This window comes from Natrix helvetica (genome assembly GCF_964273705.1).
Source record: "Natrix helvetica genome assembly, chromosome: 4".
NCBI lineage: Eukaryota > Metazoa > Chordata > Lepidosauria > Squamata > Natricidae > Natrix > Natrix helvetica.
In genome coordinates, this window is record NC_138550.1 from 140052044 (window position 1) to 140064724 (window position 12681).

At 38.7% G+C, this 12681-nt stretch overlaps 1 protein-coding gene across 1 annotated transcript in view; it reads right to left on the reverse strand.

The window, feature by feature from the left end:
- Positions 1-702: 702 nt before the first annotated feature.
- LOC309392201 (zinc finger BED domain-containing protein 5-like) overlaps positions 703-12681 on the reverse strand; it is a gene marked incomplete at both ends in the record, with an annotated part of 38255 nt that continues 26276 nt past the window's right edge. The window contains one exon of the mRNA XM_081953224.1: positions 703-794. Within this exon, the coding sequence (XP_081809350.1) occupies positions 703-794 (92 nt within the window). The remainder of the gene's footprint in view (positions 795-12681) is intronic.

Here is a 12681-nt window from a genome sequence, read left to right on the forward strand (position 1 = left end):
TCTCCTTACAGTTATTTGAGCCGATTGGAGCATTTGCGCACATGCATGGAGCGTACGGCACCTGTGCAACGCTCCGCCGAGCAGCTGGAGCATCAAGGGCAGTAGGTACGCATGCATGCGTGCTGCACATGTGCACATGGTGGGCACCCGGCCCCATTGCACCATACTGGTTGCAACGGGATCCGTAACCCATCACTGATAAATACGTACATACGTACACACACACAGACACACACACACACACACGGAGAGAGAAGAGAGGGAGAGAGATAGTATATATAGATATTATATACTATCTACATACTACTAAAACTCTTGTGTCTGTAACCTTTAACTGTTTAACCTTTAAGTGCATCACAAGGCTACAATTTGTGAACCAAGGTACCTCAAATGGGCTAACTTACAAAATGCATCCAAAATCTAGGTCCCATAACTCCCATAAGATTGAAATTTGGTAAAGCTGTGATCTTTCCAGAGTTGCTACCATGTGACACACAGGTTCAGTATACCAATCCCATTCTAGCCCTCTGTAGGTTAGGTGGAACAGTCTCACCATGCACTGCCATGGTTGATCAGCAACAGTCAAGTCAGCAGGATGTTGGAAGAGGCTTCCATTCCGACTACCTTTTGGCCCTTGGTTATTCCATTTCTCTGCTTTGGTAAGAAAATTGAATATGAATGAAGTGCCAGCATTTTTGCTACTCACGCTGCATTCTCTTCCTTCTGAGTTGGTTCCTTTGATTCCACTGGTTGTTCAGCTTTAGAAGGTTCTGGTTCTGGAGTTGTTGCTTCATCTAGAATCAAATAATTAATAATATTATTATGCAAGCATGTTCTTGCACTCAGAATGTTAATTCTTGAAAACCAAAGAATTATGGCGACAGGGAAAATATAGCTAGAAGAATAACTTAAACTCACAAATATCAGCATTAGGTACTGCAGATACTAAATGTTTGTTGCCTGTCTCTTCTAGAGTTTTTCAATCTAGATAGCTTCTGATATGTTGGAATAGTCCTTGCATCACCCTCTGCCATTTCTAGTGTATCTTTAAAATTGGGAGTCCTGGATTATAGAAGGTAAACTATCTGTTTCATACTTAGCATTTCAATTGAGCCTACAGCTTTAGGACAGAATCTAGATAAACAAAAAAACAAAAACAAAAACAAAGAAGGATATTTTAAGGGGTAATGACAGATTATTCTTGTGGAAGTTTCATCAAATTAAAAAAATGGCAGATTATTCTTGTGGAAATTTCATCAAATTAAAAAAAAAACACCTTTCAGACAGCTGGTCAAATAACTGTTCCAAGTCAAGTCCTTGGAACAAGATCCTCTGCTGAAAAATGGTAGAAATCAAGAACGTAAAGCTAGAGGAAGGCAGTATGGAATGTTGTTAAGAGACCAATAAATGAATGCACAATAACTTTCTTTTTTTTGCATGGTTGATGCCCAGAAAGAAGTATCTTTAATCCTTGTATCCTGAGGTATATGGAGGAGAGGTAGTATTCAGCATGTTCTGACAGTTCTGGAGAACCAGTAGCAGAAATTTTGAGTAGTTTGGAGAACTGGTAAATACCACTCTGACTGGCCCCACCCCGATCTATTCTCTGCCTGCCAAGTCCCAGTTGATCAGGAGGGAATGGGGATTTTGCAGTATCCTTCCCCTGCCACACACACCAAGCCATGCCCACCAAACCACAATACGCCCACCAAGCCACACCCACAGAACTGGCTATAAAATATCTTGAAGCCCACCTCTATTATGGAGGGAAGAATTGGTAGTTGTTCCTTAAACTTTATACTCCAATATTGGCAAGCCCCATGGAGCTGAGAAACCCAAGGAATGAGAACACTACATATTTCAGAAAAGATCTTGACTACTAATCAGTGTTTAAAAAACATTAATCTTGAAACTGAGAAGAGAAATTCCAGGAAAATATATACCTAGTTGATAATGAACTTGACTGCCTCTTCCCACAACAACTGAATTCCTTGTCCTCCATTTGCTTCCCATAAATGCCTGGCATTCACAGTTAATGTAGAATAAACATGTCAAAAGAGGAACTGCATTTTTTTTAAAGAAATAGAGATTAACAAGGGGAATAGGAGGAATCTCTCTCTGTGTGTCACGCCCCAAATCAAGAATGACACATGGTGATTTTTCCAAGTTGAGTTCTTTATTTTTTTCCATATCTATACACAATATCTTGTGGAGTGGTACAGTGGCCTAGAGATGAAGCTCTCGCTTCACAATAAGGAGACTGTGAGTTCTATCCTAGATTGTGGCACATATTTCTCTCTCTGGGCACACTGAGAATATATCTGCTGAACAAAACTCCACATTGGTGACAGGAAGGGCATCTGGCCATTAAAACACTCTGCTAGCTCCATTCAGTTGCCCTGACTCCATCCCGCAAGGGATTATGGGGTGATTAAAAGAAGAAGATGATAGACAATATCTTGCCAAACTGAAGACTATACTTTCTGCATCTGCAATATACTCTGTAAACTCTTTCACACATAATATTCGGGCTGAGTTGCTTCTTACTCCTCTGGAAAGCAGTGCAGTACTGCAGGCCACTTCGGCTGACTGCAGTTCGGCAGTTCAGATCTCACCGGCTCAAGATTGACACAGCCTTCCATCCTTCCGAGGTGGGTAAAATGAGGTCCCAGATTTTGGGTGGCCAATATGCTGACTCTGTAAACTGCTTAGAAAGGGCTGTAAAAGTACTATGAAGCAGTATATAAGTTTAAGTGCTATTGCTATCCTCCTTCCTGGAAATCCACCTCTTTACTACATTCCATCACACTCTCTTCACACATATAAGCAGAATATGGATGGACATATTTAGTTTTCTCCAGGAGAAAGGGATAAAATCATTAATGGAAACTGAAGCATAATAGATTTTATATCAACTTCAATGTTTTCTAAGAGTGGGAGTTTTTTTTGACAATGACACAAACCATCTTGGGAGGTAGTGGACTCCCTTCAGTTACTTGTTACTATTAACTCCATAATCATATGTCAGAAATGATGTATTTGTAGCCTGCATTATATACTCTGCAGAGGGCTCAATTAGATAAAAGCCAAGTTCCAACTTCTTTCCCTGAATATGAGGATGGTCTACTAATGATTTCCAGAGGAAATATGTGTATGTCACCACATGTATCTAATCACCACCCAGAGCTGGGATGTAAAGGTAGGTTTTGGTACATAGCTTTGAAAGTGCTGTTTTGCCTCTTAATTTACTTCCAAATTCTGTTTGGGGACTGTAGGGTTTATTGATGTGCAGCCTGAAATAACAAATTCTTTATCCTCAGTCTGATGGTTCAGATTGATTCCCCTGGTTCTTATGGGACACCCCACCTTTCAATCATTCTTTGAACTGTTCTCTACCTCTCTGTGCCCTTTTTTCCTCCAAAGGAGATCAGGAATCCTGATTTTCACACTTTATTTTCTTTCATAAATGGGTTGGTGAAATCTATCACAGAGTGTGAAGCCCTAAATTGACTAGTGTTAATACTTAAAATTGAAACTGTGTTCAAAATGACATGTCTCTTGTACTTTAGTGTGGCCTGTCTGGACAAATTCTTTTCCTGATGACCATGGTTCCCAGGAGTGTCAGCACACCATTTCCTTTTCTTATATTATGTTTTGAAAGTAAGTTTGCAGCTTCCATATTTATTCCCATGCCTTGATTCTTTCTCAAAATCCAGCTCATCAGCATCACTTAGTTAATAGCTGCACAATCTGAATGATCACTAAGGTAAAGGTAAAGGTTCCCCTCACACCTACGTGCTAGTCATTCCTGACTCTAGGGGCAGTGCTCATCTCCATTTCAAAGTCGAAGAGCCAGCGCTGTCCAAAGATGTCTCCTTGGTCATATGGCTGGCATGACTAAATGCCAAAGGCACACGGAACACTATAATACAATACAATAGTAGAGTTGGAAGGGACCTTGGAGGTCTTCTAGTCCAACCCCCTGCCTAGGCAGGAAACCCTATTTGTTACCTTCCCACCAAAGGTGGTTCCTATTTTTCTATTTGCATTTTTACATGCTTTCGAACTGCTAGGTTGGCAGAAGCTGGGACAAGTAACAGGAGCTCACTCAGTTATGCAGCACTAGGGATTCGAACTGCCGACCTTTCTGATCAACAAGGTCAGCATTTTAGCCGCTGAGACACTGCGTCCCTGAATGATCACTAGATGGTAGCTAAGAGACATAAAAACTGTAATTCTTTCCTGCAATCTAGAGGTTAATCAGTTGATCCATAAATGACTATAGAGATTCTTAATCATCCAGGTCATGGAAACATCTTGGATGAGCTGAAGAAGCTTCTTGGATGAGAAGCAAAATATCTTCAAAGAAAAACCAGAAAGTCCAGTTGCCTCTTTAAAAAGCATCTTTGGGACAGTTGATCCATAGTTTCAACGAATTTAAAAAAGATTCAAACATTAATAGCAAAGAAAGAAAAGAGGGATGTAGTGCATAGATGAACTAGATATTGTGCATGTCAATTGGAGACGACCTTTCAGATTGTGGATAATGTTGCCTATAGACCACAATATCATAGAGTTGGATGGGACCTTGAAGGTCTTCTAGTCCAACCCCTTGAACGTACCTATCTGGACTAATGACTGTCCAGTTTCTTCTTGGAAACCTCCAGTATTGGCGCACCCACAATTTCTGAAAGCAAGCTGTTCCACTGACTGTTTTCATTGTCAGGAAATTTGTCTGTAGTTCCTAGTTGCTCTCTTCTTTATGACCTTTCATCCATTATTTCTTGTCATAAGTTGATCCCCTGTTCTCCATAACAGCCCCTCAACTACTGGAAGACTTCTATCATGTAATCCCAAGTCCTTTTATTCATTATATTAGACATACAGTACCTAGTTCCCTCAATCATTCACACTAGAGACCCCTATTCATCTGTTGCTCTTCTCTGTACTCGTTCTAAATTTAACTCATTCTTTTGTTGTTTCTTAGTTGTTCTTTCTTTCAATTAGATTAAGGTTATACATTAAGGTTATACATCATAAAAATTATATGGTACAGATATATCTTGCTTGTACAGGCCTGTGACAGTCATGTATTGCTGTCTAGTTCTTTGTTTTATGCTTCCTATACAGCTGAAGATCTCATTTAGCATATTCAAACAAAATGTTTTAAAATGATTTTATAAACTAATAATTTTGTAAAGGTAAAGGTAAAGGTTCCCGTCACATATAACTGCTAGTGGTTTTTGACTCTAGGGGGCGGTGCTTATCTCCGTTTCAAAGCCAAAGGGCCAGTGCTGTTCAAAGACATCTCCATGGTCATGTGGCCAGCAGACTCAATGGCAAAGTCGCACGGAACGCTGTTACCTTCCCATTAAAGCAGTCCCTATTTTTGCTACTTGCATTTTTACATGCTTTCGAACTGCTAGATTGGCAGAAACTGGGACAGGTAATGGGAACTCACTCTATTACGTGGTGCTAGGGATTCAAACCACCGAACTGTCGACCTTTCTGATCGACAAGCTCAGCATCTTAGCCACTGAGCCACCATTTTGTAAATAATATATCAAATCTTCTAGAATTAGAAGCTATTCTGGAGAACTGTCACTGCCTACTTATATCTGAAAATACATTTTATCTGAAGGTATTGCCAATCTGGATTTGGGACCAATGTTATATGTGATATAATTCCTCAAAGTAGAAAAGAAAACTAAGCCTATTAAGAGTTGTAAAGGTACAATCTATACTTCAGCCAGACTTGTCAATGAAATTATTGCTTTGATATTGTCAAGTTTACATTTCTTTATACTTTTAACACAGTCTATTTTTTAAAGATTGTGGTATTTTAGTAGAAAGAAATTTTAGACTTATGACTACAACTGAGCCCAAAATTTCAGTTGTTAAGTTAAACATTCATTAAGTAGGTTTGGCTCCATTTTATGAGCCTTCTTGCCACAGTTGTTAAGTGAATCACTGCAGTTGATAAGTTAGTAGCCTGGCTGTTAAGTAAATCAGGCTTTCCCATTGACTTTGCTTGTCAAAAGAGTGCAATTAGTGATCACATGACTCTGGGACAGTGCAATGGTCATAAGCATGAAACAGTTGTCAAGTATCCGAATTTTGATCACATGATCATGGGAATGCTGCAAAGGTTGTAACTGTGAAAAATGGTCATAAGTCACTTTATTCAGTATGCTGTAATTTTGAATGGTCACTAAATGAACTATTGTAAGTCAAGGACTACCTGTATTGCATTCCACACCTCCCTAGTACTAAATAAAAGGAAGGGAAATTCTGCATCTTTCAAATAGTTGGACTCCCAACACCGTTCAACTTAGAAAAAGTATAAAGAGGTGGCATTCAACAGGTTCTGACCAGTTCTGGAGAACTGGTAGCAGACATTTTGAGTAGTTTGGAGAACTGGTAAATGCCACCTCTGACTGGCCTCGCCCCCATCTATTCTCTGCCTAAGGAGTCCCAGCTGATTGGGAGGAAATGGGGAGTTTGCAGTAACCTTCTCCTGGAGTGGGGATGGAATGGAGATTTTACAGTATCCTTCCCCTGCCACACCCACCAAGCCACACCCACAGAAGTGGTAATAATTTTTTTTAATCCCACCACTGGTATAAACAATATCAATCTTAAAATAGCCTGTAAAAGCACATTTTTTAAAAAAAACTAAAATGATTACTTTTTAAACAACAATGAAGATTAGGTATAAACCTAAACCTATATATTTTTAAAAATCTTCGCTAATGGTTAAAGCTTCCCAAGTGACAAAAGAATGAGAGAATCTCTTCAAATAATCTCCAAAATAGTATATTATATTTTTAAAACTATGTTCTAGGAGTGTGTATGTGTGTGTGTGCATTGCAAAACATTTCAATATTTCATTTTCTCCAACTACTTAGTTTACTACTCTTATCCCAACTATTTTTCCTAGTTTAATAACACTATATTTATTTTTGGAAGAAACCATAGCACTTTTGACAATTTTTCCTCAATAAATCCTGTTGTTGATTTATTGTCCTTATTCCATGAAGTATAGATGCAGTATAAGCATTTGACTCAGTTCTTGTTCAGTGGACAGTTTCGTTATTGCAAAACATTGGAAAATGAAATCTATCTTTTACTGGATTACTGATTTTTAAATCAGTGGGAAATTGCTCTCATTGAAAAATTAATATAATATTGATTTTGAAATGCTCTGAAGAAAACATTATTCAAATGTCATCAGCATTTATTAGCTATTTTAACAATGTTTTTTCTAAGAGTTATTTTTGTTGGTACAAATGTCATTCAGAATAGAATTCCCAATATTTAAAATGTTTATGTTTCTCCTTAAGATCACATATATTCCCAAAGGTGCTTTTCAGGAATAAATATGTATAATGTTAATAAATATGGACATGAACACAGCAAATGGGTACGAATAAATGGGGACAATAGGACAGAGGCAGTAAGCACGCTGGTGCGCTTATGTGTGCCCCCTTACAGACCTCTTAGGAAAGGGGTGAGGACCATGCTAGACAGTTTAAAGTTAAAGTTATGGGGGTTTGATGATGTAACAACAGTGTCAGGTAGTGCATTCCAGGCATTGACCACTCTGTTGCTGAAGTCATATTTTCTGTAATCGAGTTTGCAGGGTTTTACCTTGCATTTGTATCTATTGTTTGCCTGGGTATTATTGCAGTTGAAGCTGAAGTAGTCGTTGACAGGTAGGACGTTGTAGCGGACAATTTTGTGTACTACGTTATAGTTGCCTCTTGAAAAAGCACCTTTGAGACAACCATGACCTGGATGACTGAGTAATCCCCATAGACATTACATATACTCCTAAATTTTTAGTATTGTCTCTTTCCCTATCCTTTATCTGTGATTTGTATTTGCTTGTTGTTATGTATTTGTTCTTTCAACTCATTATTTGTACAGTAGCTTTAAACAATGCAGATGTTAATGTAGGGATAAAATGCAAATTTGAGGAAGAATGCATTTAACTGAATTATTGAGACAAAAGTCCTTTAAATGACATTTAGCTATTCTGCAATGATTAATTTTTCTACTTCCTCTTAGTTGGTATTTCATCTGTATTCCTATAAAACATAAGTTGCTGTCAGCAGGCTGATGCACTGCACAAAGGAGAAACAGTATAATTTTAATCAAAACAAAATGATTATAGGAAAATGTCTTAGCAGTGTATTCTTAATGCATAAATCTGCACCCTTTATTGTAATTTGTTATTTTTAATTTGCCTGGGATTATAAGAAACAGTCGTCATAAATGAGACTTTTAGATTCATAGGACTTAATTAATTTTATGTGCATTCCTGTTATTCAAACTAGAGTTATTTGAGATGGTGCCCAGTCCAAACAAACATTGGTTTGAAACAAATAATATATTAGATTTTTCTTTTAAAAGGAGACTATGCTGCAGTTCTGTCAAATCATTTGCTTTATGCCTTTGAATTCCAAAGACTGAGATGAGGTGAAGCTTTTTCAGACACTGAGCTTGTCGATCAGAAAGGTCGGCGGTTCGGTGGTTCGAATCCCTAGCACCGTGTAAGAGAGTGAGCTCCCGTTACTTGCCCCAGCTTCTGCTAACCTAGCAGTTCGAAAGCATATAAAATGCAAGTAGAAAAATAGGGACCATCTTTGGGGAGAAGGTGACAGTGTTCCATGCCGCTTCGGCATTTAGTCATGCTGGCCACATGACATCTTTAGATGCCACTGGCTCTTCAGCTTAGAAATGGAGATGAGCACCGTCCCCTAGAGCCAGAAATGACTAGCATGCATGTGAGGGGGAACCTTTACATTTACCTTTTACCTGTCCTAAAACAATTTGATAAGCCTCTCACAACTTACAGAATTTATTTGAATAATGTGTCTCTTAGGCGTTTTTGGAAATTGGCAATTTTACAACGACTGAATGCAGCTTTGGAATAATCTTTTGTTTTCCTACTCCAGACAAGAAAGCATGCAAGAAAAGCAGGTTTCCCTATGAAGTGCTACTAGAGACTACAGATTTTACATTCAGGTTTTCAACTACTTTTGTCCTTGGCATCTAAAAAAAAAGGAGACTAGGACGAAATTTATGCTGGAATTTAATAATATTATGAGCCATGGTGGCACGTGTTTAGAGTGCAGTACTGCAGGCTACTTCTTCTGCTGGCTGCCTGCAATTTGGCAGTTCAAATCTCATCAGGCTTAAGGTTGACTCAGCCTTCCATCCTTCCAAGGTTGGTAAAAATGAGGACCCAGATTGTTGGGGATAATATGCTGACTCTGTAAACCTCTTAGAGAGGGTTGTAAAAGCACTGTGAAGCAGTATATAAGTCTAAGTGCTATTGCTATTGCTAGCACTATTGCTATCTCTCCTGCTCTTTTCTTGACTAGGAGGGAGGCCTCAGAAGGCTAGAGGCTGTTTCTTTGATATTTTTCACTGCAGACCAAACTAAGAGATGTGATTTCTTTTTAAAAAAAAAATATTGTAATTTTTTTAAAAAAAATCATAACTAAAATATATCAAGAAAAAGGAAACAAAAAAAGGTAGAGGAAAGAATAGAGTTTAAGAAAGAAGTTAAAGAAGTGACTTCCCTCTTTCTTTACAGCAATCACAAAGAAATTCATCATCCTTCTTCCCTCTTTAACTTTACAGTAATTCCTTCAGCCCATTATTCAATCTTTTTTTTTGAATCAAAGGAACTTGATTTTTGAGTGGAGAAGCACTGGCAATGCCCTCCTTCAAGTCAAGGAGGCTAAAAGTCAACTAAGTTACTGTGGTCCCGGACACAGATATTCCATCTTGTAAAAATCCAACAATTTATGGAAGTTGCAATTTGCTTACTATGATAGCATTCCCAGTATTAATAAAAGAGAAAATTTGTAATTCAGAGTTGAAATGAGGGGTCCTTGATGTTCTCTGAGCTTAGTTGGCTTCTTGTAGATGTTTCATTACCTAACTAGGTAACATCATCAGTTTTCCATTGATGGATAAATGAAATGTCTGCAAGAAACAACCAATCTCAGTGAGCACAAAGGACCACTCATCCCCAATATTCCACCTGAAGCCGCCATCTCATTCAGGCTAAGAAGAACTGACCACTTTCTTTAGGCTACTTCTTTCTAAATCCCATCATTTGCACATGAAATGTTCTAAGAATCTGGATCACTTTTTTCTCATCCACTGAGATGATGAGGCCTCCTGGTATAGCTATCTTAATTAAGAGCCTGTTTCTGAAGTCATGTTGAGAGGGGGAGAATTGGGAAAATTACTTTACATAATTAAAGTCCATCTTTATCTTCCCCTCATATTCCATCCAATATAAAAGCTTCCGCTGTTCTAATGTGCTAGAGCAGCAAAAGGGGAATTCTAAGCAGACAAGTTTTGCATTTCAAACTCATGGCAGGTACCATCATTCATTGTATGAAATTCTCTTGTCTTGATTCTAGGAAAGTTTATTTGGCAAAAAAAGTATTTTTTTTTTGTAAAAAGGAATATCACACACTTAAAATATGAACAATAAAACTGAGCATCTGTAAACATAGATGCAAGCATTTTATGTTTCAGGGCTAACTTGATTCTGGAGAGATGCTATGAGTGTAAAGTGCTATTTTTGTCTCTTTGGGTTGGAAAAGGGATAAAGTGCTGTAATAGAAGGTACTATAAGTTTTGCTTATTTAAGTTATTGTAGATGCTTCCTGTTTCAACTGATTCTGGGCAACTCACAATAAAATAAACCATAAAAACATAATACAAAGCAAATATTGTTACCAAAACAACACTATTATTATTGCTACTTTTAATTATTTGTTTGTTTGAGTCAATGTTGACTTTTGAATAACTCCCTGCAGTTTTCCTGACAAAACTTTGGAAGTGCTTTGCCATTGCCTCCTTCCTAGAGAAAGTAACTGGCTCTAGGGTGATTCAGCTAGCTTTATGTCTAAGGTTGGACTAGAATTCATGATCTTCATGAGGTTTATAGTCTGAAGCAATCTACTACAGCAAACTAGCTGTCTGTGCTATTATTAAATCAAAACCTTCGTAATATTGTTTACTTAACTCAGTGTTTTCAAACCTGAGTATTTTGAGTGGATTTCAAATAACTCTCCAACCACATAATCACTGTCGAGAATTATAGCAATCAAAGCCCACACAGAAAGAACTTTTTAAAAAGTGCTTTGTTGAGAAAAATGGTGGCATTTAACGTTAAGTAATCACTTCTAATATTTTTCAAAAATTACTTCTAATACTCTTATCACTAGCAGTAATGAAACATATTGATGGATGTCTTACTCTACTTTTTTTTCCTGTAAATGAAGATGTGTAGAGAGAATCAAATGAATTGCTTTTAAAAGACTATTGATAATTATGGGTACTTTAAATTCTTTAATTCCATAATTAGTCCATAATATCAGTAGACAATATATGTGTTAGTAATATAATATACAAATATTTGAGGTGAACCTCTTGTATATGTTTATAGTCATTCATGCATTTCTAATATCTGCTCCAAAAATAATTCAAATGAAATTTTGGTTATAAATTTCAGGTATATAAGTATATTCTTCTTCCCATTACCCATAGTTAACCAGAGTCTATATCAGCGATGGCGAACCTTTTTTGGCTCGCGTGCCACAAGAGGGGGGAGCGCAGGGGGGTCGTGTGCAGGCGTGCCACACCCATAATACAACGTGCGACCCCCCAGTGCGCATACACGCACGACCCTCCTCCCCATTTTTACATGCTTTTTTCGCCCTCCCCAGGCTCCAGGGGCTTTATAGGAGCCTGGGGAGGGCGAAAAGAGCCTCCCCCGACCCCCTGGAGCCCCTCCGGAGGCTTCAGGGACCGTCCGAGGCTTCCCTGAAGCCTTCGGAACGCTTAAAACCACCCTCCGAGCAAACCAGAAGTGACTTCCGGGTTGCTCGGAGGGTCGTTTTAAGCGTTCCGAAGGCAGCAGGGAAGCCTCGGACGGTCCCTGAAGCCTTCGGAATGCTTAAAACCACCCTCCGAGCAACCCAGAAGTGACTTCCGGGTTGCTCGGAGGGTCGTTTTAAGCGTTCCGAAGGCATCAGGGAAGCCTCGGACGGTCCCTGAAGCCTTGGACGGTCCCTGAAGCCTTCGGAACACTTAAAACGACCCTCCGAGCAACCCGGAAGCACTTCCGGTTTGCTCGGAGGGTGGTTTTAAGTGCTCCGAAGGCTCTTTTCGCCCTCCCCAGGCTCCTATAAAGCCTCTGGAGCCTGGGGAAGGCGAAAAATAGCTTTTTAAAAGGTGAACTCAGCTGGTCAGCGTGCGCATACGCGCTGGCCAGCTGACAGGGCAGCGCCTCGCGTGCCCTGACAAATGGCTCCGCGTGCCACTTGTGGCACGCGTGCCATAGGTTCGCCATCACTGGTCTATATTTTGCAGCTGCATTATTTATAATGAATATATATATTGAATATATTTGTTTGCTCTGAGGCTATATTGAATATATTTGTTTGCTGTGGGATTAGACACCTGCCTCCTGATATAACAACTTGCCATATGTCTTAATCATAAACATAATGTGAATCAGCAGTGCAATATGGCTGTTGAAATAAAAAAAATAACTAATCACATAAAATCTTAAAATTCATTTAGAGCAGCATAGGTTTTAGATAATAAAAAGTCATCATTAGCTTCACTAAGATCACAGGCAAAAAT